The sequence below is a fragment of the Papio anubis genome, chromosome 3 (assembly GCF_008728515.1).
Source record: "Papio anubis isolate 15944 chromosome 3, Panubis1.0, whole genome shotgun sequence".
Classification (NCBI taxonomy): Eukaryota; Metazoa; Chordata; class Mammalia; order Primates; family Cercopithecidae; genus Papio; species Papio anubis.
In genome coordinates this window covers 7436533-7457409 of record NC_044978.1, presented here as the reverse complement: position 1 = coordinate 7457409, position 20877 = coordinate 7436533, and the positions used below count along the sequence as shown (strand labels likewise).

The 20877-nt window shown below is 38.6% G+C and overlaps 1 protein-coding gene across 9 annotated transcripts in view; it reads left to right on the top strand.

Moving 5' to 3' along the window:
- Positions 1-20877, top strand: part of TENM3 (teneurin transmembrane protein 3) — a 1346134-nt gene that overhangs the window by 869771 nt on the left and 455486 nt on the right. For 8 of the 9 annotated variants that reach the window (XM_009207910.4, XM_009207907.4, XM_009207902.4 and 5 more), the window contains exon 5: positions 6170-6476. In XM_009207910.4, coding sequence (XP_009206174.2) covers positions 6245-6476 — 232 coding nt within the window. In that variant the 5' untranslated portion in view covers positions 6170-6244. Of the gene's footprint in view, positions 1-6169; positions 6477-20877 lie in introns of those variants that run through there. The other variant, XM_017959335.3, reaches the window with a different exon arrangement.

Below are 20877 nucleotides of genomic sequence, written 5' to 3'. Positions count from 1 at the left end.
AAAAACATAATATGATTTTATTTTTGTACTTATTTCAATTCTTTGATTTATAAATTTGCCTCAGGAAACTTAATTTTCTCTAAAATGAACAAAAGCAATTGATTCCCTCAATTATTTTAGTTATTCAATAAAGGAAATGCTTTGAAATTCTTATGGTATGCAAAGTTATATTTACTGTTCAATTAACATAACTGGTAATAAATCATAAATACTAACTTAGTGAAAATATGAATTGTGAGTAAAAAAAGGCAAAAAGTTTTTGGTACTCTGTACAAAGAACTTAATTTAGACCTTTAATCTAAAATGTGTTGGTGTAAATTAGTGTTTCTTTGAAGTCTGGTTCTTTTGGACGTGATCTTTTCCAGACTATAATAAAGATAGGAGGACACTCTATATAGAGATATCCAAGGTAACATTCAAGGATGTGTAATTGGTACAGAAAACAGATAAAAGTGGAAGCATGAGTGAGTTTGATCCAGAGGTTATTTAATCTTTTGGATTTGGATATTTGTTTATATTTCAGTCTCTACATAGATATATACCACCTTATGGAATTTTGGAACTACAATTGATGTTAGGGTTGTTTGATAAATTGTAATCATTGGCATCAAGGGTTTTAAAGATACAAAAATTACAGTTAAAATCAAGTTACTTTCTAAAGATATTAAAAAGTATTTCCTCAGGATTAGGAACATGTTACAAAACAATGTAAAGATGTCGTTAAGTTCTCTGGCCAAGTTTCAAAATATATTTAAATAATACATCTGAAAGAGAGGATAGGATCACCCTAAGTCTGGTGTCCATAAGGCAGGGATTGCCTGCCCATTCATTCATTCAGTCACATACTGAATGTTGGGAAGAAACAAATAACCAAGTAATCCAGCTTGCTTTAAGCCCAGCTGTGATTTCCAGAGGAGTACTATGGTTACTAACTGAGGTACGTTTCAAGGAGCTAATGAAAATTAACCAAATCAGCTTGATATTGTTGTGTATTTTCTGTAGCCAGTTCAATCAGAAGTTTTGTTTTGTTTTGTTTTTTTGAGACGGAGTCTCACTGTGTTGCCTGGGCTGGAGTGTAGTGGCATGACCCATGGCTCACTGTAGCCTTGAAGTCCTGGGCTCAAGTGATCCTCCTGTCTCAGCCTCCTGAGTAGCTAGAACTACAGGCATGTGCCACCACGCCCAGCTGATTTTTAATTTTTTTGTAGCGATGTGGTCTCACCGTGTTTCCCAGGCTGGTCTTGAACTCCTGGCCTCAAGCAGTCCTCTCACCTCAGCCTCTCAAAGTGCTGGGATTACAGGCGTGAGACACTGAGCCTGGCCAATCAAAAGTTTTTTTGTTTTTTGTCTATTTGTTTTTGTCAACTTTCTAATGGCTTTCCTTATTTTTCAAAGGCTTTGCCCACTGATGCTGCTAATGTCATATTCATTACATGCTTTTTGCTGAAAATGCACACAGTGACCCTCTTCCTTGCGTAGGACTCTGCAGTCACCATCAAAGTGCTCTAACAGTTTGGCATTACTTAAGCTGCATTTCTTAACCTTCTCATCTTCAGCCTTGAGTGGAAGAGATAACACAGAAAACTGCCTTTTGAAGTCATATTGAACTCATTGACTTCCATCAATGAAGCATATCAGTAGTTGCAAATATTACAATGTAGATAAAATCCTCGAAGAGTCTGAACTATGTACAAAAATGAAAAGAGAGATACAAAGGACTTTTTATTGTTTACAGTCTAAGATCAAACTGCCTCGATCTTTGACGGCATAATAAAATACTACATCTTGATGTATTGTGGCACTGGAGAATTGTTTCACAAATAAAGAAAACTCAGATATTTGATGCTAGAGATGTTTTAGAAAGCTTAAGAATACCTAAAATCATCTTTCCATTACTAGGTATTAACATTTAGTTGGTATTGATTTATAAACTTTAGAAATATTACCACAAAGTTGCATCTTTAATTGTGATTACTATGTTAAAGAACGTACTGATTATCTAATTAGCAAGATTATAAAATGGTATCATGAAAATGATACAGTAGAGAGAATACTTTTTGCCCTTAAAGATCCAAATGGGGCCGGACGCTGCAGCTCACGCCTGTGAATCCCAACACTTTGGGAGGCCAAGGCGGGCAGATCACCTGACGTCAGGAGTTTGAGACAAGCCTGGCCAACATGGTGAAACCCCATCTCTACTAAAAATACACAAATTAGCTGGGTGTGGTGACACGCGCCTGTAATCCCAGCTATTTGGGAGGCTGAGGTGGGAGAATCACTTGAACCAGGGAGGCAGAGGTTGCAGTGAACGAGATTGCACCAGTGCACTCCAGCCTGGGTGAAAGAGTGAAGCTCCGTCTAAAAAAAAAAAAATCCAAACAGACAAAGAGAATGGAAAGATGGATGGTTTAAATCAGAGGTTTACACACTGTTTTCTCTAAAGGACCAGATAGCAAATAGTTTAGACTTGCAGGCCATCAGGTCTCTGTGTTCATTTCCTGTGGCTGCAGTGACAAATGACCACAACCCTGGTGGCTTAAAACAACAGGAAGTTAATCTCTCAGTTCTGGAGGTCAAAAGTGTGACGTCAAGGGCCACACCTCTGCAGTCCAGAGAAGGATCCGCTCCGCCCCTCTCTTCTGACTTCCGTTTGTTGCTGGCGGCCATTCGTGCTCCTTGGCTGGCAGCGCCATTGCTCCCATCTCTGCCTCTGTCTTCGCCTGGCCTTCCTTCCTATGTGTGTGTGCCTGTATCCAAATTTTCCTCTCCTGTCTCTCATAAAGACACCAGTCGTTGCGTTTAGGGCCCTCCCTAATCCAGTATGACCTCATTGTAACTTTATTACATCTGCAGAAATAAAAGTAAAACTCCATTTTCAAATAAGATCACAGTGGCAGATACTGGGAGTTACGATTTCAGTTAAGATTTATCTTTTCGGGAGACGCAATTCAAACCACTGCAGTCCTGTTGCAGCCACTCAGCTCTGTCTTTGTAGCATGAAAATGGCCAAGGACAATACGTCAACAAATGCAAGGGCTGTGTTCCAGAAAAACTTTATTTACAAAAACAGGTGGTGGATCCGATTTGGCTGGCAGAGTTTGCCAGTCAATACCTAGTCCAACTAATGGAAGCAAAACAGCAGCAGAGCAGAAAACAATTTCCCCTTGCTTCAATCAGTTCAGTTTTAAAGTACCAAAATGCATACATATGTGTATATATAGCAACACTTATTTTAAAATAGATGTCAATTTAGGGCGAGAAATGAAACTTTCATAATGACTTCAAATCCCGAATGTTTATTACTAAAAATGCTCGATTTATATTTTTCTGATCAATGAAAAGCTTTTTAATGATCATTTAGTTTTCAGTCTATAGGGCCTTCCCTCCAAAAAGATCAAGACGATTTGGAAACAAAATTTCCCTGGAACTTAGACATATGTATTCACTCTGTTAGAAAGAATGTACCTGTTTCCCTGACTAAATGTATGCCTCATAAGGACAGGAACATTTATCCACTCTTTGTCCTCAGCACCTAGAAGACAGCCTAACACATAGTAGTCATCCAGTAAATATTCATCTGAAATAACTTCTCGGGGCTGGGCACAGTGGCTCACGCCTGTAATCCCAGCACTTTGAGAGGCCGAGGCAAATGGATCACCTGAGGTCAGGAGTTCTAGACTAGCCTCACCAACATTGTGAAACCCTGTCTCTACTGAAAATACAAAAATTAGCTGGGTGTGGTGGTGCCTGCCTGTAATTCCAGCTACTCGGGAGGCTGAGGCAGGAGAATTGCTTGAACCTGGGAGGCAAAGGTTGCAGCGAACTGAGATTGTGCCACTGCACTCCAGCCTGGGCAACAGAGCAAGACTCTGTCTCAAAATAATAATAATAATAAAATAAAATCTCTTGGCTGGGAGCAGTGGCTCACACCTGTAATCCCAGCGCTTTGGGAGGCAGAAGCGGGTAGATCACGAGGCCAGGAGATGGAGGCCATCCTGGCTAACCTGGTGAAACCTCGTCTCTATTAAAAATACAGAAAAGTAGCTGGATGTGGTGGTGAGCTCCTGTAGTTCCACTTACTTGGGAGGCTAAGGCAGGAGAATCGCTTGAACCTGGGAGGCGGAGGTTGCAGTGAACCAAGATCGTGCCACTACACTATAGCCTGGGCAACAGAGCGAGATTCCTTCTAAAAAAAAAAAAAATAAATTTAAAAAAATTAAGTTAAAAAAATACTTCTCTTTGTTGGAATAAAAAGAGTGAATTGGTAAGTTGTTTTAATCCTTTTGTATAAAAATGATCTGTCACCATACCTTGAAAATGTTTATTATTTCAATTTAAGATTGAAAGGAAAGGTGCAACAGGAGAAATTCAGTTTCTCTTAGGAGCTATTGGAAGAATTTGTAAATATAATAATAGAGTAATGAATCAGAGGGGTCAGTGAAAAATCGTTTTTTAAAATAAAAATCACATTCATGGAAAAGAAGACAAAGGTAGAGAAATCAAGATATATTCCAAGACTAAACTAAAATGTTAGCAACTACTTTGAACAGCTCGGTATTTGGTAGCAATATCGATATTTGGAAGCAGAGAAATACGGAACCCCACAGGGGAACCCTTCATTGGCAACATGGCGAGAGGAGGGTATGATTTGGTTGAAGACATAGCAGGGAGGAACACTCCAAACCTTCCCAGGTCTGGGCTCTGGAACTCTGTGGTTATTCCAGCCCAGGGAGTCTTGCCACTCTTCTTGTAGCTGATGGAAGGCAAAACTTTGAAAGTGAGGGGAACATTTGTAATGTTACAACAGAAAGGATCAAGAATTGTTGACAACTCCAGGATAAGCTGAGCTGACATGGGAGAGAGTCAGCCACAAGGCTCCAAGTTGGAAGCACATTAATGAGCTGTGTGGTGTGTATGCTGACAGGGCATGCTGGAGAGAGTAGGGGAGAGAGAGAGAAAGAGAGAGACAGACAGAGGCAGAGAGACTGAGACCAAGACCAGAGACACTGATTCTTTGAGAGAGGGACTCATTTTTTTTGGAAGTGAAGAAACTACTTTCTCAACAGCAGTCAGTCCGAAGGATACTACGGGAACCAAGGAGAAGGCCTGGGGCCAGCTGGGAACCACTGATTTCAAGTTGACTATGGAATCACTCAAAGAAAAAGTGAATATAGGAAAAAGTGAATTTAGTGGGGTGGGAAGAAAACACTAAGGGCTGAAGATAAAGCCTTCAGGGTCCTTCAGATTAAAAGGAGAGACAAAAGGAGAAGGAATAAAGACAAAGGAGGACCATTTGAAATGCAGATTAGTCCTGGGCCACTCTACCTCTTGAAGGCCCCAGTCTTTTGCCGAAGACCTTTTCCACCCACCCTTTCCACTGTCAGTTCAGCAAATTCAGGAAATAGAGAGTTTTTAAGCAGAGAAACACCATTTGACTTCCTTATTCGTGAAGTTGCAGGAAACTCCCCCCATCAAATTAGCCACTTGAATTACCTTAAATATCAGGATAGTGGTGATTAAATTCTTTTGCTAGAGAGGAAAATGCATTTTAAGCAGACTGGTGTGGGAGGAGGACCAGCTTTTTCCACAATTCAAGACATTTGAGTTCTTAAAACATGAAAATTGTGCCCTCTGAAGAAAGAGTCTTTGTAAGATATATTTAAAAAAAAAAAAAAAAAAAAAAGTTCAGTAGCAAGAATTTCCCAATTTGCTCCTGCTCTTTAAAATACATTGAAAAAGAAAAAAATAGTGTACATTTATAAGAAAAAGAAAGGGAATTTATTTTGAACGGAGAAATGCTATAAAGAGAAAAAGCCATTCTAACTTTTCCATTGTGGAAAATTTAACAAACTATTGAAGCCAATTTTTAGCTGGCTTCTGTAGTGAAATTTGAGGGTGAGCTTCCAATTATTTTTTGTACTAGTGGGGTAAATCAGATACAGTAGCTTCAATAAACACTCAAAGCCCTCACCAGCAAAAAGCATGCTTCACCTCTTGGTGATACAAAATATTTTACACTAATTTCAGAAATACGAATTTCTTGTTGAAAGCCAGTTTCCTAGGTAAGCAATACTATTGTTTCCTACCATCCCAGATCGAGAAGGGTAGAGAGTAGCCAGTTTTTAGGTGGACGTCATGCTGACATCACGCAAACCTTGTATCTTTACAGAGAGGCCAATGAGACTTGAACCCCGAGCCTAAGTTGTCACCAGCAGGACTGATGTGCACACAGAAGGAATGAAGCATGGATGTGAAAGAACGCAGGCCTTATTGCTCCCTGACCAAGAGCAGACGAGAGAAAGAACGGCGCTACACCAATTCCTCCGCAGACAATGAGGAGTGTCGGGTACCCACACAGAAGTCCTACAGCTCCAGCGAGACACTGAAAGCTTTTGATCATGATTCCTCGCGGCTGCTTTATGGCAACAGAGTGAAGGATTTGGTTCACAGAGAAGCAGACGAGTTCACTAGACAAGGTGGGTAACTGTCCTAGTAAAATAAGGCAATGCTCACATGTTGCTAACTCGTAGGTGTCAAGGTGACATGTCTGTTTTCTGACTTTGGTGTTCCATCTGCTGATTGTGATTTTGAGATATTAGAGGATCACACAGTATTCCAGAGGAGAGGTAGAAAGCCGCCAATGGGCACATTGGCCCCCCAGGCACAGGCACTGACACGTGGGGAATTCCAAAGCCTCATCTGCTATACGTGAGGTTTATGATTCTGCACATGGTCCAAGCGTTTGTGCAAACTTGTGTAAACTTGAAACTCCAGTCTCTGGGGCTCCCTTTTAGTTGAATGAAGGTGCTCACAGCCATTGTGTCTGTGGTTAGAACCGGTACAAGGAGAACAGGAGCTGTTGGTGAAGAAACCCACCTTTCCCTCACAAGAAAGTGTGGCTTGTTATCCCAGATCATCTCAGCACCCGAGCAGCCCTGCTGTTTGCCTCTGTCTGATTCACACAAGAGCCTGCCACGGAAAGCTCCCGTTGTCTTTCTCCCAGGCAACCCAGTAAATTAAGTTTATACCTTAACACTTCCTGGTTTCCCACCATATAATCCACTAGGGTTTGCTCATTCGCGTGTATCTGTGGAACATTTTTACATTGGTTTTGGCCTGAGGATGCTCCCAGTGGAATCATGATTCCTGTAACTTTACTTCACTATCCTAAACCTACCCATTTCCACTCTTAAGACAGTAGGTTATTTGTATTAGACATACGTAGTTATATTTTGTTTCTTCTAATACAGTCTTGAGATGTGGGCAAGATTAATAAAAATAAAATCCTCTTACATTTCTAATGTGCAGTATAATTTACACATAACTTAGCATCCCTTAGCTAATTTAATCTGGAAATGAGGAAAAATAAATTAAACTTTAATAATAAAGAATATATTCATTCTTTTCTAATCACCGTACAGACAGTGTGACTAACAGTTTGATATTGGGCAGGAACACATTGAAGAAAAAGTAATAATGCAATAAATCGTTCAAAAGTTTGAAAATTTTCCATGGTTCTTTTCTTCCCTGCATTGTGCAAAGAGCCATTCTAACTAGATTGAAACAGTGTTCACTCACCCAAGCCGGTTTACATCAAAGAAAACTCATTTGATTTGCTAAGGAGAGATTTTTATACCCTAAAGCATGCCTTACTAATTACTGGTATCAAATTTTATGAAAAGGGACAAAATAGCTTAAAATTTTTCATCGGTTTTTCAGGGGAGATACAACACATATTTGAGGTATGTACTGTTAGTTGCTTGTACACTGTATTGTCATTTGAAACCCATTTTTTCGTATTATCTGCCCAGCTGAAATAGATGATCAGTGTACATTTTTTCAACAATTTAAAAAATAGTACAACAATTTAAAAAAAGTAGTGTAGAAATGCGTACGATCTGGACCGAATGTAAAGTCTTGCTTTTTGTAACAAAAATAACTCTTTAGTGCCCTGTAGGAAAACAAAAATAATAATAATAATAATAATAATAATAATAAAAGAAAAGAAAAAAACCCCAAACTCCACACTGTGGAATATTATTCGAAGGAAACAGCAGCATTTGGGGGTCATCTCCACCCCAGGCAAGCATTTCTTTTTGGCAGCACAGATGATGCCTACACAGGTTAAAAATAGCACACGAAACCGTTCTCCTAGACAGCCTTAATCCAGCGCAGACTGTTGTTGACAACCTGGCGGTAGCATTTGTAGAAGCCCTGAAACGGAAGTTCTTAGGGGGGCCAAATAGTGTTATTCCTCACTCCTTCCAAGCCAAGGACTGCAGAATACGAAGGGGCAGAGGAAAGAGAAAGTGTGCCAGTCGGCCAGGGAGGCCTTGCTGGAGAGCAGAAGTGAATGGAGAAGCGCACACACGGTGTGTGATGGCACTGCAGGTCACTTGATGTGTGTGAATCCAAACTTTGTAGAAACATAGATGGGATGGACTGCTAGTTACAGCTAATGCTGCCTACGTGCTGGTCAGCGCCCTAGGCAGGAGTGTGCAGCCCCCTGGTAAGGTGGGTCCTGGTAGCATACTCTTTTCACAGGTTGAGACGTATGAGGTTTGGAGAGGCTGGAGATCCCATGGCTCCTGAAATTCAGCTGGAACTTGAGCCCAAGCTTGCCCGACTCTGGCCTGGCTTCTAATCTCTGTGCAGTTGCCACAGTGAAAAACAGGCAACTCAGTAAAATATCACCCTTTGGTTTATTGGAATCAATTTTTTAAGTCTATTATTATCATTATTTATTTATTTAGTGACAAGGTCTCAGTCTGTTGCCCAGGCCGAACTGCAGTGGGGCAGTCATAGCTCACTGCAGCCTACAGCTCCTGGGCTCGAAAGATCCTCCTGCCTCAGCCCCCTGAGTAGCTGGAATCGTAAGTGCACACCACACCATGCCTGGCGAATTTTAAAGACATTTTGTTTTAATAGAGACGATCTCGCTTGTTTCTCAGACTGGTCTCAAAACTCTTGGCCTCAAGCAGCCCTCTTACTTGGGCCTCCCTGAGTGCTGAAATAACAGGTGTGAGCCACCACTAAACCACGCCCAGCCCGTTTTAGTCAATTTGGAATTAAAATGTTCATGGTGTAGATAGTGAGGTGTGCGGAGACTGCAGGCATATTTAGGAAATAAAATTGATATGATTTTGTAATTGGGTGAATGAGGATGAGTGTGAGGGTGGCATTGCAGATACTTTCTCCTTCCTGTGGTTTGATGTGGGGAGTATTTGTAGTGGGAGTGGCAGGTGTAGGAGAGAAATGAGTAAGGGAAGTCTGCTATCAGATCATGTTTTTCTTGAGTAAGCATAATGTAAAATCCTTCCAGGCTTTCGCTGTCTTTGAACCTGACAAATGTCAATTTTTCCTCATGGACTATTATGCTATGGGATTAATTATTTAATTGACAAAATGTGCTTCCTGCCACAGCTACTGACATCATATAGGTAATAAAAATGAAAGATGAAAAATATTCATAGTAGCCAAATATCTTTGAAACAATTCCAAAGAGTCATGCTAATTTCGCTTTTTTTGTCCATGGAGTTTTAAAACAGCCGATCAGTCCTATATCCATTTACTCCTTGAATGACACAGGGAAATGCGGCTTCAGCTGGAGAAAGGGACAAGCAGGGATTCTGTTGGTGCAATTATATGGAGAATTCAAATCGAGAAATATGATGTTTTTACATTTCTAATTGACCAATTTTATGTCTAATTATCAAACTTGATTTTAATGGTTTTGTATGGCCTTACTGACTGGCAGGTGACTACTGTTAATTACATGTTATATTTAGATAGTGTAATGCTGGGGATCATTTCATCTTCACAGTCATTGTGTAATTTGACGGGATCTCACATAGATCTCTTTCTCTTTTTAAATCTCTTCATGTCGTTTGTTGGTGATAGAAATAATTGCTCTTTGAACAGCTGTGGAGCTTCCTGTAGGTGAGGATGAGTTTAGGGTAACAATGGCTTGTTTTGCATTCTTGAATGCTATTTTCTTTTATTAATCTTTGAAGAAAAGTTATTCCATCAGGTCAGACAAATTTCTTATGAAACAGCTGCATAGGATCATCCCACAGCTTTTGGAGAAGTGATAAGATAAAAGAACATTTTTTCTCTGCTGCAGCTCTCTGGGCTATGCACATTGCCTGTAGTATTCTTGACCAAACACTTATCAATTCCAACAAGGAACGCGGCCCGTGAGGGTGAACCTTGAAAAGAGATGATGTCTGGAAGGAAGAATACATTTGTTCCACTGAGTCATAAGCCTGAAAAGAACCACTTTGGGGCCCTAACCCAAATTGTATAAGAGTTAGTCAATAATCAGTGTTGGGGTTGTGAATTTAAGAATTTTAACTTGTGAAGAACACCATCTATTCTTTATTTGTAGAATGGCAATGGAGAGGAAGGATTCTGTTTTTTGTTTTTGTTTTTATTTTTGTTTCGAGACGGAATCTCACTTGTCTCCCAGGCTGGAGTGAAATGGCATGATCTCGGCTCACTGCAACCTCTGCCTCCCGGGTTCAAGCAATTCTCCTGCCTCAACTTCCCAAGTAGCTGGGATTACAGGCACCTGTCACTATGCCCAGCTACTTTTTGTATTTTTAGTAGAGATGAGGCTTCGCCATGTTGGCCAGGCTGGTCTCGAACTCCTGACCTCAGGTGATTCGCCTACCTAGGCCTCCCAAAGTGCAGGATTATGGGCGTGAGCCCACTGCACCCAGCCAGGACTCTGTTTTTAAATTTGAAAAACACCATGATATCTATATTTATACATTACTGAAATTAAAACAAAATAAATTTGCAAAGAAGGGAAGGGAAGGAGGAAGGCAGATTGACAACAACAGGCACCGATTGATTTCTAATTGTGCCTCATCTCTGGCCTTTGCTGACAGCGTGGCCCCACTCGCAGAAACTCCCCTCTTTGGGCCATGCCGTCTCTTCATTCTTACCTTCATCAGTAATGCTGAGCACCCCCAGCCCCCAGAAGCATGGCTTCTGCTCACCTCCTGGCCTTTCTGGTTCAAGACCAGTTCAAGTGTAGTTTGGGGGATCCCACTGGGAAGAGGAAAGAAAGAGAAGAGGGAAATTGATCCCACAAGCTCTCATTCCTCACTGCCAGACCTCCCTTGTGGGCTGCATCCTGAGTGCTAGCCCATCTTGTATACGAACATTCCAGATGCTAGATCTGCCCCTTACCAAGGATAGCCCTTGTGAGGAAAGAAAAGGACATTAGAGGAGCAGTCTGAATGTTCCTGTAAATATGTATCTTGGATTCTGCCATGATGGTGGCTGGAATAGTGCTCATCCACTCATCTGCCAGCGGACTCCCTGCCTCCTGTGAGCTGAGCAGTGATCGAGGGTACACATGAGATCTGCAACTCTGTTAGGATCCTGAAGGACCAAGCTGGTGCAGGTGCTTTCTGCTTTGTGCCAGATGAGAGCGTGGAATGGGGTGAAGCCCTAATATGAAGGTCAGGAAGAATGCTGTGTCCTGGTGGTTCCAGAGAGAGACTGGCCTGCCCCTCCCATGGCCTCCGCTTGGGCAAATGTTGCCTTGTGGGAGCAGCTGGTTTCCTTGGGCCGTCAGGAACTGGGGAAGCCTGAACAGATGCATTTCTCCGTCTGATATGGTGAGAATGCCATCTGAGAAAACCAAACAGTAGAGATGTTCATTCCAGGAATTTAACAGGATTTCCCACTCTTTCTTAAAGCACCTCAGGAAAACAACAAATTTAATGGCACCCAGCATGCAGGAAGTGGGATAAGATGCAAAAAAAGAAATAGATTAAGAAGCTTATAATGAAAATGAACAATGGAGATAAGAGAAGACAACCTGAACCAAAATAACCAAAATAAAACATCGTAACTAAAGCATGTGCAGAAATCCCAGAACAATAACAACAAAAAAGCAACAACAACAAAACAAACAATGGCCACCAAATGCTGGAGAAAAAAATTACAATCATAATTTACAAACTAAAAATGACCACAGATTAGTTGAAGAAGAGAGGTTAGTGGTTTTGAAGACCAGGTAGAAGAAACAACTCAAAACAGAAAAGAGAATTTCAGATAAAATTAAGAAGACAACGCACATGCACACACACAAACCGAAGCACATTCTAGAAAAATTCTTTAACTTCAAGGATAAAGAGAGTTTACAAGGTTCCACAGAGAAAAGGCAGGTTACTTGTTTTTACTTACTAAAAATAAATGACACCAATAATGAATTTCTCATCTGCAACAACAAAAGCTTGAAAACAGTGGAATAACACCTACTGAGAGGAAAAAAAAAAAATGCAACCCAGAGATCTTATCTGCAGAGAAGATACTGTAGGGGAGGAAAGATTTCTTTTCCCATGCGTCACTAGGTTCATGACTAAGGCCCCTATAACGAAAGATAGCTTAACAAGAGAAATGCACACAAATTCATTTAACGTAAGTTTTCGGTGACACAAGACCCTTCATAAGGAAATGAACGCCGAAAGAAATGGGTAAACTTGTGTATTTTTGTGCAAGGTTGGATGAAGAGTGGACAGTCACCGAGAAGTATGATTGGACACAGGGGTTGAATGATGATAAACTGGGAGGAACTGGGCAAGGCCCGTTTGTTCAGATTCTTCTCTGTGTCCTTGTGTCTTCAGAGATATGGATGTTCCTTCCTCCTCATATAGGGAGGGCAGCTCTTGGATGAGGATCTTACGTCTTCCTTCAGGGGAGAAGGGCAAGGGGAAAGTGAGAGTGGCCTTCCTGCTTCTGCTGTTTTCTCAAATGCCAAGATGCCATGTTTTGGGTAGCATGTCCTGAACCCCGTCAATAGCATTTATCTCTCAGAGTAAATGAAAGATACTGAGGCAATGCTGGGATTCAGAGACCATGTCAACAACGTACATACACCATCTAAGGAAGTACTCAGGAAGAAATAGCAACTGAATCAGCATCATGACCTGCAAAGAGGAGACAATGATGAGAAAGCAGCTCTACGGTGTATATAGTTAAATCTCAAACGATGATGACAGAGCAACCGGAAATGTGTCAGAAGCACTACACAAGAAACCTTAACAGAAGGCTGGAACTAAAAGCATTTACCTATCAGCAAAATCCAGTAGTTGGAGGAAAGTAGAAAAGTAAAATTGTTCCAAATTCTCATCTCATCTGAAGAGGGAGAGTGGGGAAACAGTTACGAAAACAGAGCTTTAGTGGAGGGAAATAATTGCTATCTTGCATTCCTATGACAATGAGAAACATATATTTGAATATGAATGTCAGGAGTGGGAAGGTAATCATTAATACAATGAAAAGAGGACAATAGACCCACCTAATTAGCAGTGAGGAAAGGGATTGAGTAGCAATCTGACCAATTTAGCAAAAGCAGCTCCAAGGGAAAAAAGGAAACAGGAAAAATCATGAATAATCAAAAAACAAGATGAAAGGAGTCAAATCTACTCTATTACCTATTACCTAAAATTTAAATATACTGTATTTTGGCCGGGTGCAGTGGCTCACGCCTGTAATCCCAGCACTTTGTGATGCCGAGGTGGGTGGATCACTTGAGGCTGGGAGTGCAAGACCAGCCTGGCTAACATACAGAAACCCGGTCTCTACTAAAAACACAAGTATTAGCCAGGTGTGGTGGCAGGGGCGTGTGGTCCCAGCTACTCAGGAGGCTAAGGCACAAGACTCGCCTGAACCCATGAGATGGAGGTTGTGGTGAGCCAAGGTCAATGCCACTGCACTCCAGCCTGGGCGACAGAGCGAGACTCTGTCTCCAAAAAATAAAATAAATAAATGTACTTGCATTTTGACATGAACTACTCATTTGGTTTATAAAAGTTATTGGTGTTTATAAGACGTACACTTAAAATGGTAAAGAAAATTGTTGAGAATAAAGATACATTAAGTGAATACAAACAAAAAGAAAGGAGGAATGGCAGTATTAATATCAGGAAAGATGGAATTTAAGACTAAAAACTCTCAACAGGGTAAAAAGGACCATTGGGTAAGTGATAAAGGGCATACTGTGCAGAAGAAGAACATTCTTAAAATGCATACATTAATAATATAGTAGCTAAATTTATAAGCAAAAACTATTTAAAAAGAAAGATTGTTAAAACACATTAATGGTGAGATATTTTGATTAACTTCCTTCAGAATCAGGCAGATCCAAAAGACAAAAATAAGACTGCAATCATATAATATTAATCAAAAATTTTAACTAAAGTATATATACAGAAATTTACAACTGTCAGATAGAAATGATACAATTTTTTATATTTCTGTGGCATAGTAGCAGAAACTGATTATGTGTTTGGCCACAAAAAAAAAAAAAAAAAAAACATAAAAAATTCAGAAAATAGCTTTTATAAGCCAAAACATTTTATCATAAAATGTAGTAAAATTAGAAATAAATAACAAAGAGATAAATGAAGAAAAACACTTTTGCCCCTTGGATTATGATGTCCCTTGACTACGATAAAAAGCAATCAAGAGCAGTGAAAAGTCTACTTCTAAAATTTATGGGAGACAGTGAAAGTCATATCATAGGAAAAACATTGTGAAGAAATCAAGAACAAAGACCAACAAAATAGGAATGTACTATACATTTAAGAAATGGAGTTCAGGCTGGGCACGGTGGCTCACACCTGTAATCCCAGCACTTTGGGAGGCTGAGGTGGGCGAATCAGCTGAGGTCAGGAGTTCGAGACCAGCCTGGCCAACATGGAGAAACCCTGTCTCTACAAAAAATACAAAAACTAGCTGTGTGTGGTGGTGCGTGCCTGTAATCCCAGCTATTCGGGAGACTGAGGCAAGAGAATTGCTTGAACCTGGGAGGTGGAGGTTGCAGTGAGCTGAGATTGCACCACTGCACTCCAGCCTGGGCGACAGAGCAAGACTCCATCTCAAAAAAAGAAAAAAAACAAAAGAAAGAAATGAGTAGAGTACAATGTCTGGAAAATAAATCAGAGGAAGTAGAAAGAGGTACATAAGATATAGCTGACATTTAAAGCAAACAAAACAGCTAAGTCTTTAAAAAGGCTAATAAAATAGAAAGCACCTGTGATCCTGATTAAGAAATAATGAGAACAAAAATAAGAAGAGATCCTGAAAAGACTGTAACAACTAAAGAGGAGCTATTATTCCAAGCAATAAATTTGAAAAATCCAGAGGAATTTATTTTTTCTCAGAAAATATGATTAACCCCAAAAGATTTCAGAGCATGGAGCAAACTTGTCAACACCAATTATTTCAGACAGGATGAGAAAGGTGATTAAAAGAGAGACCGTTTCAAAGGGCCCTATATGTTCCTAGGTACATTTTACATAACCTTCAAAGTACGACTAAGTTTAATGTTTAAAAATCTATTCAACACCACCATTCACAACAGATGGAAGGCATCAAAGTTCATGTTATGAAGTTGGCATAACCTTAATAACTAAACTTGATTAGAATAGTACAAAAAAAAGAAATCATATATAAATTGCTTTACCTACCGAAATTGCTTTTCAGTAGGTGTGTAAGAATTCAAAACAAATATTTGCATTTAAGAATCCAGCAATATATAAAAAGAATAATATGCTAGACCAAATTAATAACCAGGTGGTTACTAATCCTTGCTGAATATAAAATGATTTTTTGGTGTTCAGAAATCTACCATAATTAGATTAATAAACCAAAGTAGAAAAACATGATCTTATCAATAGATGATTTACAAGTTTTGGAAAAAATTTAGAAACCATTCTTTATTCAAATAAACTCACAAGAAGAAAAAACACTTCAATGTGGTAGTAATATTTGATATGGTCATTCAAGACATTAAACAGCATTCTAAAAAGTGAGATTCTAGGACATTTCAATAGAAATAGGAACATAAGAAAGGTTTACCTATGCTCACAATTATTATTCAAAATTTTTTTAGATGTTTTAGCAATTGTAATAAGAAAATTAAACAATTGATATATATTTTGGAAAAAGTTAAAGTCAGTACTTTTGTTAAAAAGATATGGTTGTATGCATACAAAAACCATGTGTCTCTAGAAATTTAAAACAAAGAATTTGAAGTGAATTTGGTATTTGGATGAATACAAAATAAATATATAGACAGTGTAGATCATATAGTATAATGGTGGAGAGTGTAGGTTCTGAATTCACATGGCCTGTGTGTGAATCCCAGGTCTGCCTTGCCTTAGCTGACTGGCAGGTTACCTAATCTTGGCCAAGGAACTTTTTTGTACAAGTTACATAATTTCTCTCTGCCTCCATTTTCATTATTCATAGATTGTGCTGTAGTTTGTTGAGGATAAAATGAGTTAATATATGTAAACTGCTTAGAATAATGTCTAATACCTGTTATTAATATCTATTGCTTGGAGTCAGAAAAAAAATTCCTATCACAAAGGCAACAGACTTTATAAAATTCTTTGGAATAAATTTTGCAAGCATGCTACGTGACCTAATATGAAGGTATCTATAAAATATTATTAAAAAGACATAAAACAGGATCTAAATAAATAATCAATGCTTTAGGATGGGAAGATGGTACCATAAGAGTATGAATTCTCCCCAAATAAATGCATAGAAGTTAAGAATATCACATAGAATTCCAGTGGGTTAGGGTTAATTTTAACTGGAGTGAGTGATCTTCAAATTTATCTTAAAATTCAAGTGATCATAAATTGATATTTTCAACGTCTGGAAATAGTCAAAACCACATTTAAAAGTCAAATAGTGAGGACAAAATGGACTTAATATGTATTTTCAAAAGTATTATGAAGCTGCTGTAATCATGTCTATATGATATGGGCAAAAATAAAGACAAGTAGGTTCATGGAATAGATAAAAATTTCAGAAATAGATTCTAGTATATAGGGAAATTTAACATAAAACAAAAAAAAAAAGGTTTTTCTATTCAGTGGGATTTGATAAATGGTGCTGGCACAACTGGTTATCCATCTGGAAGAATATAAAATTGGACCCATATCTCTCAGCATATTCAAAAATAAATTAAGATGGATTAAAGACAAATGTAAAAAATAAAGCAAGAATTCTAGAAGTTAATTTGGGAGACTGAGTAAGATAGGAATGACTTGAGCCATGAGTAGCAGGGAACTTCAGCTCAAAAACTGAAGAGAATCATTTTCTTATTAAAGAAGTTCAGAGATAGACTGTCTAGCCAGGGCTTAAAGATATCATTAAGGCATCTCTCTATCTTTTTCATCTTTGTCATTCTTAGCAGGTAGCTTTTGTCCCCTTGGTGCTCAGGTGGCAGCTGTGCTTTCATATTCCTGTTGGAATAAGAATGAACACACAGGTAGGAAGGCCTACTCTACATTGGACTATTCATTTTACTCGCCTGAGACTTCTCGCTACCTCTCTCTTTTCAGAACTGTTATCCATGACCATACTTAGCTGCATGAGAAGACGAAGCATTTTCTATTTTTGCTTTCCAGTCCTTATAATAAAGGCGGCAAGAAGAAAGTGGTTTGAATCCACACAGCCTATCCCAGGGACTCTATGTACACTTCAAGAGTAGGGGAGAAACTTTCTAATACAAAATTAGAATGTTTCAAACAGAAAACCCAGAAGAAAAGATAGACTTAAATGATTAGTTTTAACATTTAAAACCTTTTACATATAAATTAAAATACTCAGAAACAAAATCACTACATTGGGAAATATATTGATAATTCTGGTGACATCTATAATGTCTATATCTATTATATACTGAATGACTATTAACAGTTTGAAAACAGAAAGATAAACAGCCCAAGGGGAAATGTCTTGCATAGACAATTCACAAAAGAGAAATTCACATGATCAATAAACGTGAAAAGGAGAATCGATTTTCCTATTAGTGTGGGAAAGGCGGTAGCTAATTCCAAATTCTACATCCCTACTATACAGCTGCTATCCTGGCATCTTCCATTGAGCATTCATATATCCAGGGGATTTGCCTAGGAAGTTTCTCCCCACTTGGTAAGCAGGAAATCAATGGAAGCGGCCACTGTAGGCAGAATCTTCCTGGTGGGTAAATTTGTTCAAAGACAGTCTCACACATGGAAGCCATACCCTAGAGTACAATTCACCCAGTTCTTCATTCAGACACAGATAACTTAGAAGACCTGTGTGTTCCATCTTGGTATCCTCCAGGTTGTTTTCATGGGAAAATACATACTGATCCTTATCAACTTCTAAACCCAACAGATTCCTAAAGTGAGGACTTTCTATATAGTTTTTGAAGTTCTGGCTTAGGAAGAAGCCAAAAAAAAAAAAAAAAAGTAGCAATTCATGAATAGCTGTGCTCAAAACTTTATACAGAAGCTCTCATTAAAGTATGTGAAATAAACAATAACATAAAAAACTGAAAGAAAAAAACTGCAAAATATTCACAGAGGTTGCATTTGAGAGTGGAGCTGTGAAGGAACACCTTCCAATTTTCAGTCAAAAGGTCAAAGGCCAAAAATAATTCCTGCTTCGGAACTGCAGCAGGTTGGTTCTACACTTTGGGGGTTGGAGAAGAAAAGCACCTTTCCGGATAGCCAGATCTGGCTTGTTAATGTCACTGCTGCCCTGATGGCTTGGTTTTCAATTCAGGATGAACTCCTGATACAGTGTTTAAGGGAGGAGCCAGATCAGAACATAGCATTGTGCTTTTGATTTATTTTAGGGATGAAATGTAAACCAAAAGTTCCCAATGCTAAAGGAAATTTTAACTTTTTCTTTTCCATTTTTCTCCTTGGACTCTTGATGCTATTATTCTTAGCTATTTTTTTTTTTTCATGTTCCATTTCTGCCTCTGTATAAACTGACATGGTTGGGAGATCTTCGAGAGCCTCTGAGTCCATTGTATACATGAGGAATACAGAGACTCAAACTTGTTAAAATGTTCACTCAGACAACAGCTGGTGAGTTAGGTCCAGAAGAAAACTAGAATCTAATTTCAATCATTTTTCTACTCTACTCTTTTATCTTTCTAATTTCTATTAGAAAACCACAGTAAAAAGCTACATATGTTCTTAAACATCTTCACAAACATGAGGTAGACAAAGATATCTTAGCAAGGTCACAAGAGGAATAAATATAAAAGAAAAAAATTGATAAATTGGACTTCATCAAAACTAAAATATTTAGCTTATCAGACATTACCTTTAAGAAAATGAAAAGCAAAGCCACAATCTGGGAGAAAATTATCTATCATCTATCACAGAGACTTGTCTCTAGAATATATAAAGAGCTTCTACAAATCAATAACAAAAGATAAATAACCAAATTTTTAAATGGGCAAAAAACTTTTAATAGAAACATCACAGAAAAGAGACACAAGTGATGAATAAGCCTGTGGAAAAAATGCTGCACACCATTAGCCATCAGAGAAATGAAAATTAAAACCACAATGAAATACTGCCACTCGTCTTCTAGAATGGCTAAAATTAAAAAGACCCATAGCAACAAATATTGAGGATGTGGAACAGCTGCAACTTTCATGTGTAAAATGACACAACTGCTTTGGAAACTGTTGGGCAATTTCTTATCTAAAGTTAAAAAATAACATCTCCCCCTAGACCCAGCAATTCATCTCCTTAGTATTTACCCAAAGTAAATAAAATCTTAACGTTCATAGCAGCTCTATTCATAATAGGCCCATATTGGAATCACCAAGAGAATGGATGTAACAGTTGTATGTTAATGCAATAGAATATGAGTTGGCAACCCAAAAGAGTGATCTACAGATACTTGCAACAATGTGGAAGAATCTCAAAGATCCACTGAGCAAAAGGATCCCGAGTACATCCTGTAGGACTCTGTTTACATAAAGTTCAAGAACGTACAAAACTAGTCTTCTGTAGAAGAAATCAGGACGGTGGTTGCCTGTTTGGTGGGGATTGACTGGGTGCGGGAGAGCTTTGTGGGAGTGATGGAGAAGTGCCTTATCTTGCTTGGGGTCATGGTGGGTACATTTGTTAAAACTCATGGAAGTATCCACTTTAGATCTGTGTATTTCACTGCCTATGAAATTTACCTAAATAGTAATAAATACAACAAAAACAAAAATCAGCATGTTCAAACAACTGTAGTTGAACATGGGAAGTTTTGGGTTTGTATTTTCCCGGCTTCCACAGGGGTGAAACTTGATTTGGTGCCAGGAGCAGAGTTGCACTGTCTCTACTGAACCATAACCACAATCTTTCAAAAACAACCTCTGCTGTCATTGTACTAGAATGTTTTGCTGGATAAAGGCATTTTGCCCATTAAGATAATAGCATATACAACATATCCAGGACTGTACTGAGAGAATAAAGAGTTTGTGTCATAGATGGGACCAGGTCTTCAAATATTTTCATCAATTGCCAAATAAAAAAGAGCCCGTTTTAAGCTCTTACATATAGACTACTTTTGGTGGGGGGGGGGGCAGTTTTATTAGAATATTACTAAAATGATAAGTAGTTTTTAAATGTTTCTATACATTGAATGTTCCGGCTAGGTCAAAAGAATTGAAATCATATTTCTTAAATATATAACATGAAGGTTGTAAATATAATTTTAGAATGTCACTGGTAGCATTGGACAGATGTAAAAATAGTGTCAATAACTCCTTTGATTAAAATAATAATGTCTCTGAACCATTTTATCCTGCTTTGGATGTGAAATGGAATAAATTATTTTTCTTACTCTTCTTATTTTTATTTATTTGTATTTTTTTGCATTATGAAAATCTATTAACCATTCAGACATGTTGGAAATTGTGAAAGAGGAAGATTTGAGAGCCAAGAGGAAAATGCTTTTAATTTTAAAGACTGAGATTTAGTTTAGTCTTGGATGCCATTATAGTGAATAATGGGAACTGATCCGAGACTTCAAAAGAAATATGACCATATGGTCCCA